The 27,071-nt window shown below is 38.3% G+C and overlaps 1 protein-coding gene across 1 annotated transcript in view; it reads right to left on the bottom strand.

Annotated features, from left to right (window-relative positions):
• dchs1b (dachsous cadherin-related 1b) overlaps positions 1-26,739 on the bottom strand; it is a 97,402-nt gene extending 70,663 nt beyond the window's left edge. Inside the window, exons 1-2 of the mRNA XM_079862029.1 lie at positions 26,340-26,739; positions 13,563-15,386 (exon numbers count right to left, since the gene is read on the bottom strand). Coding sequence (XP_079718155.1) covers positions 13,563-15,365 — 1,803 coding nt within the window. The 5' untranslated portion in view covers positions 15,366-15,386; positions 26,340-26,739. The remainder of the gene's footprint in view (positions 1-13,562; positions 15,387-26,339) is intronic.
• Between the last annotated feature and the right edge of the window lie 332 nt (positions 26,740-27,071).

Here is a 27,071-nt window from a genome sequence, read left to right as displayed (position 1 = left end):
TCAAAAATCCATGAGATCCACGGAGGAACAGACGTCTTGTTTTGCGTATGCTGTGAAACACAGCCAACACCAAATCCAGAATAATTAACAAGGCACCCATTTACTCAATGGATATTATGTGAAGAAATTACAGCCAGTTTCAGTCAATGGACAAATCATAATCATAGGTCTGATCATCAGGAGACACATTAGCAGCCTGTGGATGGCGAAGCACCGGCCTATTTTAATATGACCTTGATACAGTGAAAATGCATGCAGGAGACAAGTGTTAATGACTCAGGGGGGTGTCTATGGGCTATGAGTGATGACCTGGGAGAATTGCATAAATATATTAAAGAAACATGGAAATACAGATGTGAAGTTAGAGGTTCTGGATAATATGGTTGCAATATCGGTTTTAAATGACAAATGCAGATACTTGGAGCGCAAGTGTGCTATATAATATATATATATATATATAATTAAACATATTATACTAAATATTACTGAACAAAAAGTCAGAATCTACAATCAGCTCATTTATCTATATCCGTTTATTTTATTAATCTGGATATGAAAGAAATTGTCCTTGATCAGATTGTTGGTACTGTAAGATTCCACAGAGATTTCAAGCTGTCTTTTAGCTAATCATGAGTATGGCTCTTCTATAGTTACAGAAGCTTGATTTAACAAGATGATGATAATTAGACAAGATAATTATCTAAGGCACAGTAACAATCAAGCAATTGTTTCACACCTACCGGTATATACATTAATGTCACCCAGATACACGTTTGCATGTAGACTCACAGGCTGATACTTAAACAACCACACAAACCACATTCAGCAACCCTTCAACAACACAATACAAGCACACGTACAGTATGAGTTTGAGGGGAAATGGGTTCAAGTAAATAAAAAATAAAAAATAAATGTGTGTGTGTGTAGCTCTACCAAGGTACAATAACATGACACCAATATCTATTGCAACATAACATTCCAAGAATATCCACATGAAAACCAGCCAACAATTACCCTATGGAATTTAAATTTCAACACTATAAAATGACTGTCTTGTGCAGAATTGCATGTTTAAATGTTTCACATTTGAGCCAAAGATCTATTTTCTTCTCAAAATGATCCCTCAAACCAGGAGAGACAGATGACGGGCAGTGGAAAGGCGGACTGTGTGTGAAGGAGCTCTGGAGGAAGGGACAGCTCTTTGTTCTGGTAGAGAGGAGATCTCTGGGGAGAGCTGGTGTTATTCTTTACCAGTGTGATACCAGCATGGCTCACTGCCCACAGACTGTCTGCTTCCATTTTACTCTCTTTTGTCATGTAATTCTCTGGTTCAGGCGGCCCGATAAGAGTGTGTAGTTTATGAGATAGAGAACCCAAGAAGATATGTGAGATGGTAGGGAGTGGCTTTGTTTCCACACCGAAAGGCTATTTTATCGTTGCGTGTGTGTGTGTGTGTGTGTGTGTGTGTGTGTGTGTGTGTGTGTGTGTGTGTGTGTGTGTGTGTGTGTGTGTGTGTGTGTGTGTACTTGTGCACAAGTTTTACTTACAAAGGATCACACTTATAATTTATTAACCTACTTCTCATGTCCTTGAGGGGAGCCTGGGCAGACATAAAGCAGACCTGCAGACACACACTTAAAAAAGCATATAAGAGAAATGTCTAAAAAAGGACAAAAGGGACCATTGCCAACCAGACCATCAGCCGAAAGCAAATTACTACCCCTACACACAAGCCGACACGCGCACACAAACACACACACACACAAAATCACACCATAGACATACACCACCTCCTTCCTCTTCGCTGTCGGATTGCCATGGTAACCATGACTACTGGCACAATTCCTTGCTAATAACTCACACCACATGCCGACATCTCCCTCCCTTCTCTCTCTCTCACACACACACATATACATATGCATACATACATGCATAAATACTTTTATATGCATGTTTTTAATTTCTGAATTAAAATTCATTTAGATTTTTTTGGGGGGGAGCATAAAGTCAGGGTGATACAACTGTTCTGATATAATAATGACAGGAAAAAAAGCATAATTAAAGAAATTATATCAGTAAAATTATATTTCTTTAAAAGAAAACTTTAAATAGTTTGGCAAGAACTTTTATTACTATTTCTTAGAAGAATAATTAGTATAATCTTAGTATCTTAGTAATCTTAGTATATCAGATAATTTCACGTTTGTATGAAGGTTTGTTCAGATGGTAAAATGTCATGTGGAGAAACTCTCCAAAAAAAAAAAAAAAAAGACATTTATGCATTAATAATTCAAGATATTTTTAATTTTATTTTTTAAATATACTTGTACCTTAAAAAATATTTTTTTAAACATTTTTGAAAATAGTAATTCAGATGTGTACAGTACACTCATATTCAGATTCAAACCAACATTAATCCAAAGAGTACATTTCTAAGAAATATGCACATTTTACACTAGATCTTAAAAAAAGAAAAAATTTAAATCACAGATACTCTTAAATGTCATGGACCCAGAAACTGAACTGCGAGTGAAAGCCTCCCAGATTGTCTGATTTATCATTATTTGTTGCTGTAGAACACACAACTATGCCGATAATGGGGTTGTAATTTATGGGTGTAAGTGCATGTACAAACTGTATGAAAGTGTAAACAGCCAACCAAAACAAAACTCCCAGATCGACTTGTCTCATAAACAGTTGCCTTTAACTACATCATTGCTCTTCTTCATACTTCTACTCATAAGAGCTCTCATAAGATGAGTACACTCTTAAACAGTTCAGGGACAACCATCTGGCAGTCGTGCAGATTCAGGGTTATCCAGGGATACATTGCTGCTATTTTTCAGCACCTGGATCCGAATGATCCGTGTTTGATTCCTGTATATGAATTGATTAGTTGGAAACCATCCAATAATGGCACAGCCTCTCCGCAAGACAGCTGAGAGCTTTTATTGAACATTCAAGAGTCCAGAGATCTTATCATTCAGATGTTTCTGTTTGATCAGCGCTGGCCCATTTACACAATCTTTAGGAGAAAAGGAGCCGAAGAAACGTCTCCACCTCATTATGAGGGGTGCAGGGCTCTTTATTAGAAATCAATGATCTCTGCTTGCAGGTGGAGCAGGTTGAGCCAGATGATCCGGTCAAGTTCTACTGCAATCACAAAGCGCCCTCATATCCGCTTTCTCCTTGTAAGCAACGAGTGCACTGCATTCCAGGGGTAAACTCGTCCCGAGGCAAAACACTTGAGCTCAGAGCAGTGCATGCTACTGAAACAATGATGAATGGATCAGCGCAGCATAGACGGCCATTGAACTAGGGTCAAAATCATCACCTGGGGTGTAGAAGACAATCGTTATCACCACAGGCCTACAGCTGGCCGAACATCTTTCCACAGAATGGGACCATGTTAAAGGACTATTCAGGTTCAGTAAGCTCAATCAAAAGTAATTGTGGGGTATGTTGTGTTTGTGAGATAATAGCGGGAAAATTTTGTTTTTACCAAAACATAACAATAATTTCAACTTGTCCCTCTAATTTTTCACTATTTCAAATATACAGCCACAAGACGCAAAAAACTTTTTGTCTAAAGTTATGTCCAATTTTACAACTTTCTTGCCATGATAACAATCCTGAAACTCTAAAACTATGAATACTACCAAAAAAGAAAAGGAAAAACGTAAATTTATTGGATTTTTTTATCAAAAATGCAGTTAAACTGTAATATGAAATAATATTCAAATTTAAAAGAACCGTTTTCTATGTTAATATATATTACAATAAGAATAAGAATTTCAGCAACCATTACTTCAGAAATCATTATAATATGTTGATTTGGTTCTCACAAAAAAACATTTAATGTGGAAAACAGTTGTGCTGCTTAATACATTTGTGGAAACCTTGATATGTTTTTTTTTTTCCAGGATTATTTGATGAATGGAAAGTTCAAAAGAACAGCATTAAATGTAAGCAACACTAAAAGAAAATGAGGTACGAGTCAAAAAATATATTTTTGGCAATCAATATTATGCTTGTACTGAACCCAATATTCTTTTAAGTTACAACATCCCTCTGGAGCAACCTGTGTTGTTAGTTAGTTAGTTAGTAGTTGCAAGAGGGCTTAAGACTTGCCATGAGAATCAAGAGCTCCATCTGAAAAAGCATTATGAATTCAAATGAACGTCTCTTTCCTTCCAGGCCCCGAGTGACGGCAGACATAAAGCCTGGTGCACACAGACCAAAATGAGCTACTGGAAATCACTCCCCTATTCACTGTAATACTTTTAAGCGTCCCGCACAAGTTTGATGACTGACAGAGACTGTGAGGTCGGCAATCTTATTTTTCCAGGCTTTGTAGCCCAAGGTATTTTCAATAGGCCTACAGAGGCCGTCCTTTCTTGATCTGAAACAAACGTGGACTGGAAAAGAAAGGACCATGCCAACTGAAAATGCTTTGAACAGTAGGATAAGAAACACATTGTAACATTTGTGTCACACCGCTCTGAGAGAGTATAGTTAATATGTTTATAAGCAACTGAAAAAAGCACAAATGTCAGGGCATGTCAGAACATCTCAAGGGCCCCAAAAACAGCCCAGACCCCAGAGGGTTAATACGGTACACGCAAATTGGGACGACTATGCAAGCAATCCAAAAACTTTATTGGCTACAGAAAGATTAAAAAGCCATTGTAGCCAGAATAAAAATACTTTAGCATCAAATTAGCTGAAAAAATGACTGACGGATGAATTTCCAAACATTTCTATGCTTTTTTGCTTTATGAAGGAGACAAGTAAAGTAAGAAGCAATGAACTTTACAAAAGATCATTTGGATAGTCACTGCACATAAATCAGTACTTGAGAGTTGATCTGGCTTGAGTACAAGACCTTGATTATGAGTCACTCTGAGCAAGTATGACAGCTTGGGGGGAATAAAACAGGGCCAATGTGTGAATTTTGAGTGGAAGCACCTCCATATCTTTCTCCTCGGCTTGCATAGTCTCTTCCACGAAGTTAAATCTCGCAGAACCACGCTCGAATGCCAACTCAAACAAGTTTACCCAAACCCTGCCAAGGATAGATGAATCAACTCACCGTGAGGTTTGGAAAAATGCAGTAAGCTCCTTTTCCCATCAAACAGAAACCTCAGGTTAATGTACAGCCTCTTAAATGTAATGCAAACAAACCTTAAAAATACTGACAGGGCATTATGTAATGGCAACACATGGAGGGAAATGACAGTCCTGAGAGTGAGGGCGAAGGCCAGAGGGTTCGATGAGTAGCAGAAAGTGGCGAGATCCCACAAAGGCAAGCTGGCAGAGCATCAACCGTGCGGGATGGAGGTCAGAGAAGAGACCACCAGGGTGACGGCAAGATTACTGGGTGTGTTGGAGGGATAATCTAGGTGCCTGACAGTCTGCAAAAGCAAGGATGGGTTAGAAAGACCACAATTAATGGCACAGTGTGCATATGTGCCCAGTTTATTGGCACATCGGCTTATAAAGGCAGTTGTTTAGAAACGTAAAGGTGGAGTGAGCAAAAGATTATAGAGATTACCGCCGCCATGCTGTGGTTCAAGGTCCGCGGGCTTTAATGGACTTTTCACCGCATTGGACTGTTCATTAAATCAATACAGCAGGTATTATTACTGGCTGAGTCTGGTACGCACAGTAGCTTTGTAATTAAATTTCATTTAACTGAGCTCTTTTATGGGAAAAGCTTAAAAAGGGAGGGAGAGACTTGCTTATTTTGGAGGATGGACACGATAGATTGAACTGTAGTCTGAAATAGAAAGTAAGGTTTGACAGGGAAGGAGTGACACATGGTGAAAAAAAGTGAATGTGAGTATTGTATGTGTAAAATAAAAGCAGAAGAGTGCAATTACCCATCTCTAGTCACCTCTTCTAATTTGCCCTTTCACTAAAATATAATCACTTTTATTCAAGCCTCATTAGGCTCTTTAACTGGATAAGATTTTGCCTCTGTGCAACACAGCACTGATATATCTACACTAGCTCAGCAGATATGAACTACAGAAGATGGCAGGAGGGGAAGAGACTGAGGGGTGTTTGAGTGACAGTTCACTCAAAAAAATGAAGATTCTGTCATTTATTTAAAATATTTTCTTTTGTGCTCTGCAGAAGTAAGGAAGTCATGCAGGTTTGGAATGACATGACGGTTAGAAAATTATGTATTTTTGGGTGAACTAGCTTATAGCTTTAATAACATTTTGACTTTTTTAAGATGCATTCACACCGGCTGTCGGCTCTCATTTACTTTGAATGGGTGACATCATGCGCTGCCGAACTGAATTTTGGGTTCCGTTGCGTTGTGTTGCGTTACTAGCGTTGCTTGCAGCAGAAGTTTAAAAAATGTCAACTTTTCAAGCGCCAACGCAGGCGGCAGCCAATCAGATCGCCTTTATGCAAAGCTGGAAGTAATGTGATTGGCTGTTGTCACGATGATGGTCGTGTCAGTTCAGACACGCCCTCCGTCAAGCATTGAAGCCGACACCCCTTGTGAATGCAAAGTTACAAGCTTCCAGTGTTTAGCGGTACATAATCTATTATACTTTAAGTTTACACCAAATTTGAAGTCTCAGTTAAATAATTTATACTTTATCACAACTGCATGGTGAGCTCAAAGAAATTGACATTACAACACTAACATGAGTTTAATATATAACTCTGTCTCTATGTATTGAAAAAAGAGGTTTTAAAAGTCTTAAGACCCATTCACACCAAAGACAATAACTATACCGATAACTTTTAAGTTTGAATATTCTATGAGAATAGCAAAGTCCACCCCACAATTATAATAAAAACACAGAAGAACAATATAGTTGGAATCATTTTAAAAATGATGTTCTACAGCTGATGAGCGATAAAAACAGTGACAGACCTGTTCTGATCAACAGGTTTCAGTTCAGTTTGATAGACAAAAAAACAAAAAAAAACAAAAACCCAGCAAATCTTGGCTCCAAAAGTATTTTTCTTTTAAAGAAATTCCTTTTTAAGGACTACAACAAACGGCTGGTAGGGACTACACGGTATTCTTCCCGGGTTAGTGACATCACTAACCCTTAAATTTACATAAACCCCGCCTCGGAACACGATTTATAGATTATCAAGACAGAATATGCTTATCAATGACTAGAAGATAACTACACATAAGCTACATAAATTCATCAACTAACCATTCAGAAATGCTGTCTACATTTTGTCACTTTTTGAGTCTCTCCATGTTTGTCTGATTTCGGTTTGAACATAAAACGCTAAAAGTTTTTGAAATTTTCAGTGCATGTCTGTGTGGGGTAATCAAAGCTGCAACTGTAGCTCCGCCCTCTGTGCCGGGAGCAGCAGCTCATTTGCATTTAAAGGGACAGAAACAAAAATGGTGCGTTTTTGCTCACCCTCAAAAACTGACAACTTTAACATGCTATATAAAAATATATGTGGGGTATTTTGAGCTGAAACTTCACATACACACAGATTTATTTTACATCTTGTGAAAAGGGCATTATACCACCCCTTTAACATCTTTCATGAGCCAATGGACTACACATAAAGCACTGTCAATGACGCAATCAAAAAAAAAAAAATGACAGTACAGTAAAAAACTTGTTTATTGCAAAATAGTCAAATATATATGTTGTTTGAGCACTGCTTCATGAGGGTGGGAGCTCACAGCTGAAAAAATTGCAAAGTTTAAAGCAAAATCTACAGGATGTTTCTCTTAATTTTGCCTATAAGCGATGAATGCACAATTATGATAAACTAAAATAGTTTTCTCCCACACTAAACCATATCACAGAGGCAAAGTTATAGCCCACTAAGCCGAGAAACATTATTAAGATTAAAGTCTGCTTTTACTAAAATATGAAATTGAATTGAATTATTCTTACTTGGTGAATTATCATCATTGGCCTCGTCTTATATGCTCTGGGCGCCCCTGATGCTTTGAGAAATGCTGCTTTGAAATCTCCTTTTGACCACAAAGAATAATACATGTGAGACATAATGAGGCCAAGACACAACAGTGGAAAATCGCGGTTGTCTACATTTCAGATTTTGTGACAGGAACATTTGTAATACTGATGAGACAAATGAACAATGGAAAAATATGAGTGTTTAAAGAGATTTACATTGTTGAGACGCTAAACAAACTTGTGTATCCTGTTACTGCTGTGTTTGTTTGTTCTCTCAGATGACAGCTTTATGACTTGACTGAAGCTGAGTTTATTGACTATAATGTATTATCTTATCTAACCATCTCGTATCTAACCATCTACAGATAAAGACCAGATGGCCTCCACGTTCCTACATTCATGATGGGCCATCTCTGCTTTTCAACTTTATCTCTAATTATATCAAATATGACACTCTGGGAAAATTATCCCCAATGCTGAGCTCACCGCCCAAAGGAATCAACACCTCTAAAGCCATCAACCACCTGCTGTCCCATGAAGCAACTCTCCAACAGCAACTTTCTGGACCCTAAGGATTCATACATGGTAATAGTCATCTCAACACATCATGAAATTCAATTAGCTGATCTTAAACAGCAACACTGCCCCCAGAAACCTCTGAGCTTGCCAGTCTCAACACTATGTCACCAGATACAGCCACAGCTGCTCTGCTTTACTCCGAGACAACAACAGTGGACATCAGGCACGCAAACGAGAGAAGGTCGAACAGCCACATGAGTAGTACGAAATGATGCAAACAATGTGTTAGAGAGAAAAAAATGAAGGAATGGTGAGGAAATCAAACGGAATTGAAGATAAAAGGAATGACAGAGGAGTGAGAAGACTAATAATTAGGAGTGCATAGCTCTCTGGAATACTTGATTCTGAATTTTGTTTTTTATATAATGACCTCTAAACTCTACAAAATTGTATCTAAATAAATAAATAAATAAAAACAAAAAAAAATTGTTAAAGGTTAAATTTGTGTTAAAAAGTGAATTTAAGCATCATCAGAACATTACATACATATACGCTAAATGTATATCTTTTTATACGGTGCTATGCATAAGTTTAGACACCCATGCTAAAGTTGACTAAAAAGAGGAATAAAAAATCATCTTTTGGAATTTGAACTTAATGCCTTAATTAAAAAAATTAGGAAAAATCCAACCATAGTATCCTGGATCCATGAAGTAACTGGCCTTTAAAAATAAAAATCTGCCTGCCTCTATGGGAATTTAACAAAGGGGTGTCCAGACTTATGCACCCTGTATTTTAAGGAAGAACATTTATTTATTTACGACACATTATTCATTCACAAAGAAAATTGGTGTCCTTAAAGGTTGGATTTTTCCTAATTTTTTTAATTAAGGCATTAAGTTCAATTTCCAAAAGATGATTTTTTATTACTCTTTTTAGTCAACTTTAGCATGGGTGTCTAAACTTATGCATAGCACTGTATATATATATATATATATATATATATATATATATATATATATATATATATATATATATATAATTTATTGATTACACATACATACGTAAAAATTGGAGCACACACAATAAAATATCTATAAAAAAACTCGAATAGCAGCCGATTACCAACATAACACACTGAAATATCTAATATCGACCAATATGAAAAAAAACTTTAACAGCCGATCACCAATATGATACCGATATCACTGACTGCTGAATGCTGCAATTGACCAATCAGAATCATGCATTCCAAAGAGAGCCACGTAATAAACAGGATAGTGCAAGTATTTCACTAAAAAGAGGGTGAAAGGAACCAAAATATTGCATAATGCAATGCTGGAAAAACAGAGTAGAGGAAATGAAGAAAAGGCTGAAGCCACAGGCCATATGGGGTGAGAATTCAAACAAATGAGGCATTCTGGTACCCCACGTTCGTAGGACTGAGATTTCAACCCATATTTGAGATTAAAAACATTTATTAAACTTGTGAAATGTTTGTTTAATGACTTTACTAATTGTTGTGCCTTAATGGAAAGAGCTTTATTGAGCATAAAAAAAGGAATTTCAAGGAGGATTTCTCGAGCACTTGGGCAACTTACATGGGTATTCAATACATTTATCACCATTTACCAACTACAAAAAGGGTTTGTGTGCTCTATTGCAGAATGACACAGACTGTGTAGGTAGTCACAGTCTGGATCCTGTTTCCGTTGGGGCACTTTATAATGTGACCCCACCAGGGGGTCGGTCTTATGTTACAGGAAGCTGTTCCCCAGGTAGCTTCCTCTACAAGCATCAGTCCAGATGTGCTCCAATGCCCGGTTTATTAAACATGATTAGTCTTTAGGACAAAATACCATTCAACACCACAGTGCGTACAATTGCTTCAACAGGTGAAGAAAAGCGTTTTCTACAGTTTAATTTGGGAAATGTAACACTAGCTGCACCTGTGAACATAAACACGCAACCCTGCCAAATAGAAATACGTAGTACACAATAAATTCATATGATACAAATGAATTGTTTTAAGCACTGAAGAGCTGTCCAGTTCAACATGACCCTGAGCTGCCAAGGCACGATTCAGGAAAAGATCTTTTTCGCTTCGTGAAGAGCAAATAAACACTAAGCTTTCTCTTAAATGTGAAAGTAATCAAGGCACATCCTGAAAGAATGATATACTCTTGATGACAGTTTAAGATTTGTATGTCTATATTTTGTCCTGAGTGGGTGTAAGTCCATTTCTCTCTCATTTGTTCTGAATTAAACTTATATGTTCCAGACCACCGTATAAGAGACACTTTAAATGCATCAGACTAGCAGTGAGAGACTTATTATCAGATGTGAACAGGAGGGAATTGATCTCCGGTCTTACTAATGGGTGGACAATGTACACCAACTTGGAATCAGTTTTTTACACTTAGGAATCATACAAAGGGAACAAAATCTGCTCTGAGATCAGCATAAAAGCGCAAGTGTAACAGTAGTACTAATGGAAAAGCCTAACAGTTGATACATGAGTGCATTGGGTGGAGAGACCTCTGTCCAGTACATAAAGAAGGGTCCTTCTTATCCAAACATGCTTTAACAGGGACTGTCCCGAACAGGGTTTGGTTTGGGCGCCCTACTCACGAAATCTGTCGGATCACCAGAACAATGAACAGAAAACTAGAGCAGACTGCTTCCATGAGAAATTACTCTCGGGAGAAGAAAGGAAACCGAAATACAAATATAAGGCAGTTTTCTCTTTCAGCAGTGTGTAAATAATACACCATTCTATTCTATAGATAAGCTTAGTTAAACAGGCATGTTTTTGGAGGAAATGACTGGACTAGCCGTGAGTGTTTGTGTTTGGGGGATAGTGGTTGAAATTTAAACTATTAAAAATATACATTCATCAATCCAATCTGTCATTCAAGACTGCTAATCAATGTCTAAAAAATTCCTATAGACAAATGCATGTTTATTCTGAGGTGTGCTAAAAATGTATATTATGTATCAGCAGTTTATCATAAAAAACATTGATTAAACACAAATTCCTTCTCTGTGAAGGGCAAACTCACTAAGAAATAATGCATTTGTTGATAAATGCTGTCAGTGATGTTTTAGTGTGCGATTTGATATCTCAGGAAAAATTATGCAAACTCTAAATGCAATTCCCCATCTTGGATATAAAAATATTATCTATCATGTAATGAATAGCTACAGCCATGATCAACAGAGAAATGTACACAAACATCTCTATTAAATACAATTTAATAATTGTGTCACACAAACAGAGCAAAGTCAAAATCTATCATGAGCCTAATTTACATAAAAAGGAGTTTTTGGACTGAAGAATTAAGTTATTTTAGTGCATTTAGTGCCTGGTTAACCTGGACTGTAGGTGGTTAACGAATAAGATGTATGTTTTTGTGCAAAATAGCAACAGTGAATTTGCCCCTTGGTCTTATTAATAAATTTCCTGAAGTGCTGTGCACTCTGAAGTTCCAAATTGAATAAAAATATGAATGGGACAAATAGTGATTTATAAAAATACCAAATGTCTGCAAAGTCCAGAGTAGAAAAACACTAAGGCAAGCCAAGTCCAGTGTCTTAGTGGATCAGAACCAGTGACCACAGCCGGTTTGGTGTATTACATGCCAATATGTGAGGCCTGGTGCCATAAGGACTGCTGCTACTGAGCACTGGATCAAAAATAACACCCATACTAGTGTCCTAACCTGGTTCAGTGAGACCAAAGGGAAATATGCTGGAATGAAAGTTGCTACAAGGGTACTGAAAAACCAACTGTGCTGCCCAAAATGAGTTGAAAGAATGTTGACTAATAATGAGAAAAGATTAATTCAACAGAAAAACCATTGAATTTTTTCATGTCATTTGTGTTGAGTGAGTGATTTAAATAGATAATGTTTTGATACATTTAAGCAGCTTTTTGCTAAACTTGCATATCTTCTGGTTTCACAGAATACTTTCTCATAACCCCTTCATTCCAAGATTCACCGATCAGTATATTGTTCACTTCCAGCTTCCTTTTTATTCCTGACTTTATGCATCCCTCTATGTGTGTGGCAAACCCTCTTTGTCTCTCTTTGTCTCTCTATTCTTCTCTTTCATTCACTCTCCTACTTCTTCTTCATACTGCAAACCCACATACCAAATTCCTCCAAACAGTGACCAGCGATTCTTTCCAAATATATGTTAAATGAACCAGCAACAATGTGGAATTCCACTATTTATCTAAAAAGTTTGTTCTGGAGGGTATTTTTCAACAGATGCTTCTGTTGGAAACTGACATTACGGAGGTCCTTTGAAGTCTCGAATTGCTTATTATTGGGCGAAAAAAAAAAAATTAGGAAAAAAGCATGCCCTGATTTTCATTTCTTTCCCACAGGGGTAACAACAGCTTGAGAACACAGTTGGCCCAGTTGCCACATGGTGACAACAATTATCATGGCAACAGACTTAAACCAACATTTCAAAAGAACAACAAAGCACAATTTTACCATCTGTCAAGCAGCTTTCTGCAATTCTCTATGAGAGTATAAAATCTGCTAATCATATGTCATAATTACAAATTGTCTTGGTGAGTGAAATTACAAGTTTTTATTGCTCCACAACTACCATGGATCTTTCAAGCAAAATAAAAGACCCAAAACAAATATGCACAATACTTTTAAATCTTGTTTTAAGACATATCGGATTGCTATAGTCAAAAGTAGGGCTGGATAAAAAAAAATCTTGATTTTCCAATTAATTCACCAACTGCTGAAGCAAAAATGTGCAATCAGTATACCGTAACTCAATTCCAACAACAAACTCACTCTTATAAGTTACCAATTTGAATTAGTCTGAAAAACCACACTGTATCTTTCACAGTATTAGATGCCATCACATAAGCAAAAAATATCCAAATCAATCCCAATCAGTGAATCAGAATGTAATTGAATCAGGAAATAGGTATGAATACTGAGCCCAAATCAAATGTTACATTTAATACTACGAAACCTGAAAAAAATCATGGCCAAAACAATCACAGAAAAACAAATCACAGAAACAATACAAGTGAAGTAGGTGAACAAGGTACAAAACATAAAAGGAAAACATAATCATTCCTACCTCAAGGAAGCAGGTCCCTGCTGATGTGTTCTCCTTGATTGAAACATTGTAGAAGCTGCTCCCAAACACTGGCTCATTATCGTTACTATCCTGGAGGTCTATTTCTACCAGAGCAGTGGAGGATAACGGGGGTCGCCCTCCATCAGTGGCCACTACTTTGAAACTTGGCTTTGGGTCCTTCTCATAATCCAGATTGGTTGCAGTGGTTATGATACCTGTGACAGGGTCAATGGTGAACCAACTGGCGTGCGTTTTCTTGTCTGGTAAGATGCTGTAGCGGACATCACCGTTGGGACCGTGGTCTTTGTCTCTCGCGGTCACTTGCAGCACAAAGCTACCTGGGTAGACAACTTCTGGAATGGTCTGCTTATATGCCTGTTGGTCAAAGAGAGGTGGGTTGTCATTTACATCGGTGACATGAATCGTAAATGAGGACTCTGCACGAAGCGGTGGGGTTCCAGAATCAGTAGCCATGACACGAAGTTCATAAGAATCCCTCTCTTCCCGATCCAGAATCTGGTCTACGTAGATGAGGTAGATGATGCTGTCTTTAGTGGTCAGGGCAAATTTCCCATCCCCTCCCTCAAGAGACACATTGACATTGGAGTACTCGCCATAATCAGGGTCCGAGACAGAGATTCTTGCAACGTATTGGCCCGGCTGAGCACCTTCAGAGATTTGGGGTGAGCCATCCTCACTGAGAAAAATTATGGTCATGGTTGGCTGGTTATCGTTGTAGTCTCTAACATGTATTGTAACAAAGGCATTGGTGATCTCTGGATGGCTCGCATTATCTCTGGCTTGCACTACCAGCTCATGAACCTTCCTCACCTCGTAGTCTAGAGGCTTATTGAGTGTAATGATCCCAGAGCGAGGTTCGATGACGAAGTAGCGATCCGGGTCGCTCTGCCGTCGGTTTATCTCATACAATACAAGGCCATTGTCTCCTTCGTCAGAATCAACTGCAAAAACTTGCAGGATGTTACTGCCCTGAGGAAGGCTCTCAGAGATGATGGCACTGTAACGGCTTTGGTTGAAAATCGGAGCGTGATCATTGATATCCTGCACCAAGACGTCAAGTGTCATCTGTCCAGTCTTCCTTGGAGATCCACCGTCAAAGGCCTCCAACACCAAGGAGTAGGAGGACCTCTTCTCTCGGTCCAAGACTCCATTGACTACCAAGTCAAGGTAAAGGACTTTGTTTGCTGCTCTTTTGGTCTCGAGTCGGAACACTTGTCCTACATTGCCTTCTTTAATCTGATATCCTTGTACAGTAAGCTGATCCTTATCCGCATCAGTGGCAGGCTCAAGAGAGAACTTAGTTCCCACCGCTGTTTGCTCTGGGATCTTCAAAGAGGCTTTCTTCTTGGGGAATGTGGGGGCATGGTCATTGATATCATTTACAGTGATTGAGACCTTGACTGTGAACCCTGTCATAGTGACAGCTATAAAACTGTAATGGTCTCTTTCCTCTCTGTCAAGTCGCCTGGCGGTCTTGATAATGCCTGTGGTTTCATCGATGTGGAGATCACTGCCAATGTCGGTGCCTTCATGATCAGAGATGAAGTATAGTGAGGCTGTAACTCCAGGTAGCAAACCAGCGCTAATGTCGCCCACTATCGTCCCTGCAGGTTGTTCCTCATCTAATTGGAGCTCTAAAATACCTGATGTGCCCTCTCCGCTGACCATTACTGTTAATAGTTCCACTACTACACAAAGCACCAAAAGCATCCTTAGCCTCCAGAATACCCACATCCGGAACTGTCCACATGTGTTTTTCCCAAAGCCATTCAACGGAGTCATCGTGCCAAGGTTTCTTCACACCTGCAAAACAGGAGGGGAGCAGATTGTCACAATCACATTTACACATCACAATATTATGACATAGATACCAATGCAGATCAATGCAAATTCCTGTCTCTCACAAACAGCTGGAATGCATGAGAAAGGGGTGTGTTTGCTTCAAAAAGGAGAGGCTTTCCCCAGTCAGGGCAGTAAAAACGTATGTGGATATTGTACATGCTCTTATTTATGCACTACGCCTTTTCAAAATACACTTCACACGCATCTATTTCCCATGTTTCTATGATGCTGTCAGATAGTCCCAAATGCTTTAATAACAGTGTATAAAACGTTAAAGCAGATCTACAGCCACTCATACGCCCATTAGCTGGATCAGACTTTTTTTTTAATATGACAACCTAAACAAAAAGCTACATTTTTGATACCATTGTTGACAAATTTTATTCCTGATTTGATATGTTATATGAATGTAATATAACAGCTGTACTTGCATAACTGTACAGTAAATAGCTGCCCAGGATGTTATGAATATGGCCACCTAGTCAACCAACTGGCAAAAGAGACTTGTGCCATAGAATCATTCATATATGAAAGGGTGGTCACCAGATTGCAGGACAAGCCTCTCTTGCTTGCCACTATAATCCCAACATGTTAAGGACAGACCGCATGGAGCCCTGCCGTTAAAAAACGTTTAGTTAAAAAACATGTTAAACATGTTAAAAAAAACGTTTAGTTGAGATGTTGACATATAATATTCTTCGAGTACATTTATTCATTTAGCAGGTTATTCATCCTTTGAGTGCAGTCAGTTCAAACCAAAACCAGCCAGTAGTTGATTTTTAAGAACATTTTTATTTTTTTAAAGCCATGTTAAAGAAGCAAACTTAGCCACAAATTTTGAGCAGACAGAAAGACATTACTCAGACAAAAAGGCCAGACAGGAGTTTGGAGCATGTGTTTGGAAAGCATCTCTTCTCTTGTCATATGTGAAGGCTGAATCCTCTGTGAAGCAATCTGCTACAGATGGTCAGACTCCGGATGATATTTTATACGCCACTGAAGAAGTACACTAGCACAATTAGAAAATTATACTACTTTGGCTGGAATCACAACAAACCTCAGGAGTCTTTGCACTTGCGCTGAGTAGAGTATATGTTGGTAAAGTCTGTATTATCCAAACCTCAATGCATAATGATGGCAAATCATCACTGTGGGCTGTTGTGGTCTCTAATCATAATTGGATTACAAATGCAATTTGTCCTTGTCAGTTCTGTTTAAGAGTTCTCCAGTGAGATGCACAGAACTCACTGTTGGACAAAAAGAAATATTGAATCTGGACTTCAGTGTCATTTTTTTAACAAGAAAGAAGCCCTCCAGATAAAACCACATGAATGTTTTCATTCATTACAAGGCTTTTCAAGCAGGCTCCCTCTAGTGGCCACAATGAGTCAATAGGTTTATGAAAGGAGTAGAACAGATTTAAAAGTAATGCTTTTTACCTTTGTCTATCACAAAGATGTCTACTGTCTAAACCAATTGTCCTGTGTGTTGTGTATAACACATCAAGTGATTTTGTGCCACTAATGGTAGGCATTTACAAATAATTAACCTCTAAACACAGTTGACCGGCAGGACTCCATGCGGTCTGTCCTAATCAACTATCTGCGACCTTCACTAACATGTGATTTCTAATACGCCCTTAGCCTGACGTGTGTAAGGGGGGCACACTTACACACAAATTGCATATCCAAGGACAAAGACAGCAATGACTATCTGTTCATCACATCGATGATCTGAAACAAATCTTGTCGAAACAATTTAAGTGATCATTATAGGACAGAAAAACAGTTGTATTTGGGGTTAAAATCTCAAACCTACAATTTTAGGATCAGAGGACCCCCTATAGGTATTTGTGTGAAGTGTGGCGGGCCCTATGTTCATTCTAATGAAAGTAGCAGAGATTGTGGGGCACTTGGGGGCCACTTTGAGCCAATTTAAACAGATTCTGAGATCATGGAGGCCCACGATGCATTGCCACACAATGTGTCTCATTCTTATATTTAACGGCTTATTAAAATACATAGCATAAAAAGGTTGTCGAGGGGGCCCGTGGAGCTGACGGTTTCTCCATCACGATCTCTCCGAATAAACAGAGGCCAGACTGAGTGATTGACAAGAGGCGTCTGAGGAAAACCTGTGGGGGGTCGGCTGTCCTATACAATGTTTCTGCAGCAGCACAGAGCCAAAGATCGCCGCCATGTTAGACCACAGAGATTTAAGAATCTTCCTATGGACATTCAAACTTGTATCTTAAAACTAATTTGATAGCCTAACTACTTTTGTTAGAAGCATTGGAACATTCAAACTGTGAGTGATCATATTCATGTTGCACTATAAAAATGATGCAGAAACCATCGCAGGGTAGGATATATCATTTTAAGAAACTTGGCTCCATTTGAGGGACGAATGAGAAATCTTTCACCAAAACCCATGCTTATGATGGGTCTGAAATGACTGAATACGGATGAGCAGTTGCCACAGTTTCCGCAGGCTAAATGGGTATGGAATTCACTCCCGCTCAGTTTTCAGTATTTAGACAACCACAGTGCCAGACCTCCTTGGGCTTTCTGCTTTTAGCCGTCCAGCTGTCGTCAAAATGCTGGAGTTGGTTGATTTAACGGTGAAGGTGGCAGGCGGGTCTTAGTAAAAGATTCCAACTGATATGAGACTGGCTTAGTTGGTTTTTATGGCAGTTGAGCTACGCTAAGACTGAGGAAGCAGGTGACAGATGAACAAAGAAGGATCAGGTCACTGAGCATCCATTAAATAAAATGCAAAAAGTATTTACAGATCCTAATGCTTTATAATATTGCCATAGAGTAATTTAGTAAAATAAATGTGGGGGTTATTTTGGATGAAAACAAAGATTCTTATTGGACTAGTTGTGAGGAGGGGAAAAAAACAAGGCTACATTTAATCTGTTTATATATAAATCCTGAAGCAAAATCAGTTGAGAACCACTGATTGAGACTATTTGTGTGCCGGTATGAAACTGCACTATACTTGTAAAACTCTATATCTCAAAGAAACCTTAATTCTCTACAAAGATAGCCATTCATACAGTACATTTGCAAAACCCTAAAGATATGAGATCCAATAAAATCCCTTATCAGCGTGCTTTACTAGTGACTCACTCATGGTAGCCAACATATGCTTTTTAGCTGTCATCTGTACCGCGTTTGAATAAAGGCAGAGATTACACTTCTGAGGGCAATTACTACTAATTTCTTCAGTGTGTAAAGACCCTCAGTGCACTTAAACAAAACAGCTTAAGACATCAAGAGTGAGTTCAAGGTTGGAACCAATGCCAACTCTAAATCTCGTATAGAGAATTTGCCACTGGTTCACGGGAGGTTTACCAGCCCCATGAAAAGATAAATCTCTCAGTTAACATACTAACATGGGCTGAGGAAAGATCTCATGAGTAAAAACAACCTCCATCATCAGGTGAGTGAATGAAAAGTTTGTCCCCCAGTTTGGACAACAATGACGTAATCCTAAGTAACTGGTGCAATATAGCTTTCCGGACATTTCTCTCCACACAAGCACATTCTAGTTTGGTTTTTTATGGTCTCTCTGTGGCACAGGTTTAATAGGATATGTGGTTTCCTGAGAAAGTAACTGGAAATATGGAGTTTGTCACTGTGGCAAAAATGCAAGGAAGAAATTTCCTTCTCCAATCAGAGGCAAGTCCAGAAAAAACAAGGTTTGGGCTAAAGCAGTGACCCCACAAGTTCAGATGAAACATTTCTCATGCTAGCCACCCCAGAAACACAGGTTCCCTTCATAATCATCAGTAAACCCTAATTTAGTGAAAGCTACACATTTTTCATTCTAAATTTTCAGTGTTTTTTTAAGCTTTATAAATATATTTAGTATTTTTTATGCAGTATAATTATATATTGCAATAGCGTAAATATATGAGATAGTACATTATGTATTATTTATTAATTATTTTGTGTTATTATTAGCCAATATTTAGATTGGATGGTTGGATGGATGGATGGATGGATGGATGGATGGATGGGATTGAATTTAATAATATATTAAATTCATATAAAAACAAATGCATGGTTTTGTAATAAAAAATATGTACTATATTTAAAAAAATCAATCCTCAAGAAGAATTTCCCAATGATTGATACACCCTACACACTACTCTGCATGTTCAAACCTTCACCAACCAAAGACAAAACAAGGTTGTAAACCAAAACAAGGTTGTTAAAAGTCCAACTTGTCTTAAAGTCACCATGTAATCAAAATTGACAATTCCAATTTTTACAGAATGTTGCAGTGTTTATAATAAAAGATTTATCTCTGCCATCTGTTCTCTTCATGAGGTATGTCTCGGAAGAGGGTGGGGCTATATATCCTCCACAACTGACGGCAAACTGGCATTCAGATCTGCCTCCATTTAGTTAGCAATATCCAACTTCCTACAATCTAACAAATTCCCAAGAACGAAATCAAGTCCCACCCTACTTTTTTTCTCATTCCAAAAGCCGTTTCACTCAGGTATATAAGTCACAATATTCCGTTTCAAGTTGACTTTTACTCTCACAAAACAGATGTGAACCATATTATGCCAACACAAGTAAAAAAAAAAATATTAAATTACTATTCACCTCTTCCCTGAGTGATTTTCAATGTTTAAATAAAAATATATATATTTTAATCAGATTAACATTTTGCCTTTACCTGCCAAGCACACTATGTGCTCTAAGAAAGAGAAAGCTTCAGTGAATGAGCAAAACAACCTGCGGTCTCCCTGTTATGATCGGGGTCGTGTGTACAGCATGCTCTTTTTCGAGGAATGGGATGTAACAGGAAAAGAGAGACTGTGAGAGAGACAAGCTCCCTGAATTATTAATAAGCAGTGACGAACTGTTTAACAAACGTTGAACATTGAGATGCCACATCTCAGGTTCCCATGTCTCCCAGGTTACAGCACCATGTCCCACTGTACACACTAAACTGGGTATTAGACTACTTGAGATAAAACATCTCTGACATCTAATTGCTTCAGATGTTGAAATCTCTGGGGGAAACAAATGCTTTGCTCTTCGAATGGTTTAAACGTATTAGTTAAATAGCTGTAACACAGTACAGTATATGTATCACAACAGAACATTTTACATTAACATAACATAAAATTAAATAAAAATTTTAATTAAATGTTGAAATTAATGTTGAAATTTAAAAAAATAATGCAGATGATAAAACCAAATAAGTAAGAAAAGAAATGCAGTTTTTAAAAACCCATTTATTTAAAAATATTCTGTATACTAGGGTGTAATATTTTAATATAAAAATTTTAATGACATACTAAAAATGTGTCAATTTCATAAGAAATTACGTGACCAATAAAAACGACCAAAATATTTTTTACTCCTTAGACTATGGGGAAGTTAATGTTAAAATGTAAAACAGATGTTTGTCTAAATTAGAATTACAGAAAGCCTACACCCAGAGCAATCACCAGTGGCCGTGGTACCTTTCTATTAAGGAAAAGGAACTGTGCCTCAGTAGAATTGTCCAAATTCGGACCTTATCTACAAACATGCGTATTTCCAGTCCATTTGACAGTGCTGATGCTTGAGAACAACTACCATTACTGGCCATGAGAGGTAAAACACAGCACAAAGCCACAGTGCCACCATGCTGAAGTTTGCTACTCTGAATAAATATGCTGTCAAGGGATTTTAGACATAGAATGAAGCTCTCAATGATTCAATGACATTATTACTGAGTTAATGAGCAGTTCAGGTGAGAGCAGAGCGAAGCATTTAGTGTCTTTTGAGTGCTCTGTGTATCTCACAAGCCTGGTTTGGCTTGTTATCAGTATCTAAATATAAAGCACACAAATAAGAGCAAAGACTAAATGTTGCACTTCAGTAACCACTTACATTGAAAGCGTACAGCAACCTCACTCAAGAGGAGTGGATCACCAACTGGTCAAATGACTTAGCAAGAACATGCTTCATAGATGGAAAAAAAGAAACCTTTCCCAGGAGAAAAGCCACTGGAGCGCTTAGATATAATGGCTTGGCTCTAACCAATGTGCCAGGGAGCCGATTCCAAAATCTAACAATAGAGACCGTTAGGTAAGCTAATTAAAAACAGAACATTTACACACAGACACAAAGTGTTTTAGGCAGTTTTTGTTACCTATCTTATAACGTAAGTTAGAATAGTATGTAAATATAAAAGAAAATAGGTCTGGTTTTTATATCTGCAACCCAGGCTCAATGGAAAAAGTGTTTGTGGCGACATTTCAGCTAAATTATGCTCCCTGCATGTTTCGCGACGCTTTCAAAGTGAAATGTCCAGTGAGCGGCACTAAAAAGCATGTTCAGTTTCATTTGAAACAGATGAATGTGAATCTGGCAAATGTTTTATTATGTTGATTGCTGTACACATTGCGGCAATTAAATGTATAGCGCTAAAAGGTATTAGTTCAACTGCATTTGAAAATAACGCAACACCTACACTAAATCGAACTGATAGTGTTAACAAAAGCAAAAGTGAGATAAAAAAAGAAGTCTACTGAAGCAACCATGGCATTTTAGCTTGCTTTTGAGCTTTTTAATAGTGATTCGTTTTTTCATAGGACTTGTTGTACCCAAGCACTCCACATCGCAAGTGCAGTGCTGTACCAGGTGAGCAACTGAGCAAGTTTACCAAGTAAGACAAGCCATACAAATGGAGTCGGTTATGTGATGCAAATATCAAACTGTATTTACAAATCATGCATTTCAGCTGGAAACTGCAGTGAATTGTAAATATAGGTATGTTTTTGAAGTTTTGCAAAAATGTAGGTATATGCATGTATTTCCATCAAGCCTAGGTTGAATATTTTTCATTCATTCAAAGAAGGGAGGAGTGAGAATTGGTCTATGGCACATCCAAGAATAACTTAAAAAATGTAATGTTTTCATTCTTTTTTTTTTTTTTATAAGGCAAGTGTATAAAATCACACGCAAACCGTTTCCTCTAAACAACAATTCTAGGATGATTATAAGACTTCAATTAAAAGCATAAGGAAAGAGAAATGGATATACACCCTTGAGATCTAACATCTAGACAGGGAAATCACTCAGCACAGGGGCTATTTCTCCCCTTTCCGACTGCGGCGTTTGCAGGAAACAGATTAATCGTGGTTTCCCCTAGACCAACAAAGAGTTCAGACCATACTTCTAATCTTAGAGTTTCAATGTCTTTAAAAAAGGGTAGCAAATACACATTCATATTAAATAGCAATCATTCAACAAAATACCAAGTACATAAGCTGCACAAATGATCCTCATGCAATATGCGGTGGTCACGAGTGGTTTCAAATCCCCTCCAACTGAAACACACACCCTATTCTCTTCTAATTAAATCAAACAGCTCCTCTCCCCCCATGTGTTGCCTCTGATCAGTTTCCAAGTGTTGATGGGCAACAGTATGAACAGACACCCCCTCACTGGGCATGTCTTTCTTTTACTGCCTTATAACGTATCTCACGCAGAGGCAGCACATGTGCCCTGCGCTCCTGACATCAGCTATGATCTGTGATGCAGGAAAAGAGGTTCCAGAGGAGTCATAATCATTTTTATACTTGATTTGGTACTGATAAAGAATTGTATTAAATATATTGACAATAGACCTGCATAATTCTTAAGTATATTTCAACCAGTGTAAACCTGTGATTTATAAAAGAGAGGAATCACTTATTATGTATAATTAGATCTACACTAAGATCTATTGTGTCTGTCTTTCTGCAATTTTGCTCATTAAAGCTGCCTCTCAACTGCCAGACAAATGTAAGAATATTTAACCAAGCTCATAACTGTTTTCCTACAATATTTACAAAAAGCGTTGTGCAAGAAACACGATTATGAAATTCAAATGAAATGTTTTACGATTCACAACAGACTTAACTATCACCCAAGCGGCAACCTTCCAGTCTCTCTCTTGAATCCAACACGGAAGTGACTTATACTGCAATTCATCGACTGGCCACTAGAGACAGGCACCAAAAGAGAGTCAATTCCATATACCTCCCATGTTAAAATGCCTAACTTTACAGCAGAGCCTGTATATTTTTATAACTCATCCGTTTAAATTATATTTAGCCTTAAAGTTCTGCATAATTAAGGGCGTGGTCACTTGAGTGACAGGTGGATTGCCGCTGCTGTCACTACAAGCCGTTTGTCTGCTGTCTGTTAGCTGGCTAGTCACCTCAGCTAATCCCACCTCTTTATCCATTTTTGGATATCCGGGAGTAACACGCTGCCAAGATGGCAACGGCTGGCAATGCCCACTTTGGGCTTCAAAATTGCTCTTCAGAAACCTACGGGTGACGTCACGGACACTACGTCTATATTTTTTTTTACAGTCTATGATATCACCGAGCTCTCCGTGTACAGAGATGTTTTGAAATTATATGCGCTGTGACTCTCAATTATGTACATCACCGTTTGTTCAAAACCACGCCAAATCGAGAGCTCGCGTCCAATCATGACTGACAGTCAATCAATGACTGACAGGCCAATGTCCAATGAACAGATGTTTCTTACAATACAAATAGCGATCATGAATGCATGGCGTCCGAGTGAAACCAACAGTGACGCTTCCTGCACAGTCTATTGAACATCAATCTTTTGTTTTATTAATATCAACGGTACAGGTGTCTGTCATAGACTGCCGTGAAGTACGCTTTGACACGGCTCTATAGCCGTGCGTCCGCTGAATCCTACACACAGATTTGTGCAGATTGAACAGGAGAACAACGCCACAATCCTGAGTGTTTTCGACCTTTCATCCACTAAAATATTGACAAGAGTAGCCTATATGTAAATTATTTTAAGTGATATCAAACGAGCAGACGTGGTGTTCCGAATATCACTGATGTGATTGTTTTTACTCTACAATTTAATAAACAAGAAGTTAATATTGGGTAACTTACATTTCAGTCACAGTATTTCTAGTTACTTTGTTAATTAATAATACCACTAAAGCAGGATTTACTGTTGCACGTCTCCAAGCAACACACAGTAGTAGCGTTTGGTTAACAAATCGGTTTAGTGAATGATTCATATACTCATCATTTACAAAAACGCTTGCTGCCACCTAAAGGCGTAATGATATAACCTCCAGAAAGGTCACTGAAAAATCCACACCACTAATACAGTGACACAATCAGTGAAAAGTCCCAGTTCTGTATTCCGTCTCATCGCTCTTTAAAGCTCAGCAAAACATTGAGGGAAGTGGATTTTAAAGCAGTGCAGTCTTGAAGCAATCACCACAGAACTCAACAATGGGGTCCCATAGCCAAATTGTTAAGTTCTTACACATCTGCAGTCACGTAGCATCTACTTTCCTGTACTCAGTGCACACAACCCCTCAGTGCTACTTCTGTCAGTTCCACCACTATTACATGCCTTTCACACATGAGTGAGTGAACTGCTCTCTTCTCTTTTAACTACATGCTCACGATACTTAATTACAGCCTGTGTAGCTTGAATGAGGGACCTAAATAATAGGCATGCTTTGATGCCGTGAGGTGCGTGCAGTTACGTTGCGTGCAGGCACATACTATAGCTACGCGTTCGGTAGCCGCAGTCACCGATAAAAGAGAGCAAAAAAAAAAACCTGGTAATCCTACAAAAACTCAAACATATGTCTCTTGTTAAAAATGGGAGTCTGTTTTCGGAGAATGCACGCCTCGCAGCTCAAGAAGAAGCCAATCTCCACTTGATCATTTACTTAGAACGTTTCAATATACGTGCAAGGAATAGATAGCACTTGGAAATCCCATGTTTAGTGAATATATGGCTCATTGTAGGATCCAAGACCGTATACTTGGTTGGGTGAAGGTAGGAATGATTATGTGCTGACAGTACAATCAGAAAACATCTTTGAACGTGGATGTTTAAAAATACCCACTGCATTAGTTGTGACTTTAAGAGTCAACTATTTCTAATAGCCTAAATTCCATTGGCCTATATGGCTTTTGGAGTTTGGAGACTTTTAAAGTTTGCCTTGTGCAAACTCAAGACTTAACAATTGATTATTTTTAGGCTATAACCTAAGCTATAGCCTGCGATAGGCTATGTTAATGTTTAATAAAGTGATTAATTACAGCAGGCCTAATTGTTTTGCAGCAACAACAAAAAAAAGCCTACTGTAATTATTTATCAAAACTTTTCTTGATGTAATTTTTGCTGATGGAAACGCAATTTCTGTTGTTAATGAAAAGTTGTTTGAAAAAGCCACTGAATACTCCCGTGGAGTATAGCCTACCCGTCTAACTGTTGAATATACTTTAACAGGGTGAATTCATATTGATTGGGACACTTTTTGCCATTGAGATGACTGGAAAAAAAGTGTCATGCAAGAATCAACCTGAATTCACCCCAGTAAGACAACTACCCCCACCCCCCTATTGCACCCTGCCTGCGGAAATACACCTGAACAGAATATCAATTTTCAACTTGTTAATTAACTAAACATTAACTAGGCTAGGTCTAGTTCATTTTTGGTTTGGTTGGTTTATTTTCTTAAATTGTTTCTAGATGCGATATCTTATGAGTTACGTGTTGGTCCATTTAGGAAACATTAATTTTCCTGCTTGAGTCCTTAACGCATCTAAGCTGCATGCTTTAACCGGCTGACATGAGATACGCGGACGAATACAGTCACTTCATCGGGGTAAAAGAAAATGAATGAAACCACACTCTTGCATAGGCTACACAAAGAAGCGCTTGGTTTTGCTCAAACAGATATATGAATGAATGATCAATAAAAATGTGGCTAAATCGTGCAGCCCCCAACGTTTTCTCTTGAGCAAACCCTTGAGGTGTCAGAATCAGTGTTAAGCAGACTGTCTTAAATCATAGTGAAAGATAGGATAACGACATTGATTCTTACATTCATCTGATCGAGCTCCGCCGCTGTCTGTGAGCATCCGTTGTCTCACTCAAATCCAATTTGTATGCAGATGTATCCAGCCCGTTCCCAACCTCAAACGGATCGTTTTTGTTTTAAGATAAATACATCAGCCTTAAATCCATGGGAAAGAGATTAAATACTCAAGCAGATACTCCTTGCTTTCACCGGCAAATAATAGCCTATAGCCTCTCAGGTGTGAGCGGTTCTGCATTCACTATTCCATTCACCAAACGGGATCAGGATATCTTACGATTGCCTCTGTGTGTTAATAGTAACGCGCACCTCCGTATAACGGTCACCTCAGCATCCAATGTTGCATGGACTGGACGCTCTGTGGATACACCGCACCTCCGCGAGTGAAATCCGACACCCACCTCAGGCCCGGCCTCTCTTAATTTGGGTTGCTAATATATTCGACACGTGGGGAGCGGTACAAAAGGGGGAGCATTGGAAAAAAGAGGAGGACTGAGGAAAAGAGACTAGTTCCTGTAGACTGTAGTGCCACCATGCTCTACCTTGGAGAAATGGCTTTAAGACAAAGAACCAGATTCTAGACCTTCTTCCAGTGTAGTTTGATGGTGTATGTAACTTATGTTTTTGCATATAGACTACATTTGCATATATGCACAATATATGTTTTCATATATATACAATTAGGAATATTAAATATTAAGGGCTATGTAAGATAAAACACCTAAGTGTTATTGTAAG

This window comes from Squalius cephalus (assembly GCF_949319135.1).
Source record: "Squalius cephalus genome assembly, chromosome: 24".
NCBI classification, from domain to species: domain Eukaryota; kingdom Metazoa; phylum Chordata; class Actinopteri; order Cypriniformes; family Leuciscidae; genus Squalius; species Squalius cephalus.
Note: the sequence above shows the minus strand (reverse complement) of the source record. Positions and strands in the feature narration are given on the sequence as shown.